The sequence below is a fragment of the Dendroctonus ponderosae genome, unplaced genomic scaffold (genome assembly GCF_020466585.1).
Source record: "Dendroctonus ponderosae isolate FM_Combo_2020 unplaced genomic scaffold, Dpon_F_20191213v2 Dpon_F_20191213_10, whole genome shotgun sequence".
Taxonomy (NCBI): domain Eukaryota; kingdom Metazoa; phylum Arthropoda; class Insecta; order Coleoptera; family Curculionidae; genus Dendroctonus; species Dendroctonus ponderosae.
This window is the reverse complement of record NW_026017111.1, coordinates 3276806-3277272: the sequence shown is the minus strand read 5'-3', so window position 1 is coordinate 3277272 and position 467 is coordinate 3276806. Positions and strand designations below refer to the sequence as shown.

The window sequence follows — 467 nt, the reverse complement described above, 5'->3', positions numbered from 1 at the left end:
TTCGTTCATTATCGTTTTTTCGACTGCCCATGTTTAAAACCTTTGGCTTGAAGCAAAAGGCCTTTGATGCCTGATTGCGGTCTTGCCCTTAAGAAACTAAACGGGTGGTTTCAAATGGGCAACGACCACCAGCTAACCTTACAAACCTTGACAAAGAAATGAATGTAATATAGGGGCTGTTTTATAACACTTACCATTGGCGCAGCGACCACTCCATCATCCCAATCGTCATCCATGTTGTGTAAAATGGGGCGCGTGGAGCAAAATTTGGGGCCCTAGTAAATAGACTGGAAATTCAGAAATCGAGAAAGCGGGTGAAGATGGAGGACTGTTTCGCCGGACCACAAGACTAAAGCAAAGGCAAGATTTTGTCTCTGACCAGCTCTGGTCGAAGATGAGACGAAATCTGTGGACAAAATTTGGCTTCGGTTTTCCGTTGAAGGAAATGAAACATGTAAAGTGCCGCC

The 467-nt window shown here is 44.8% G+C and overlaps 2 protein-coding genes across 2 annotated transcripts in view; one reads left to right on the top strand and one right to left on the bottom strand.

Annotated features, from left to right (window-relative positions):
- The window catches only part of LOC109534879, a gene marked incomplete in the record, with an annotated part of 72531 nt that overhangs the window by 17183 nt on the left and 54881 nt on the right, over positions 1-467 (top strand).
- LOC109534874 (ATP-dependent RNA helicase vasa) overlaps positions 1-467 on the bottom strand; it is a 3694-nt gene extending 3227 nt beyond the window's left edge. Inside the window, exon 1 of the mRNA XM_019900652.2 lies at positions 195-467. Within this exon, the coding sequence (XP_019756211.2) occupies positions 195-236 (42 nt within the window). The 5' untranslated portion in view covers positions 237-467. The remainder of the gene's footprint in view (positions 1-194) is intronic.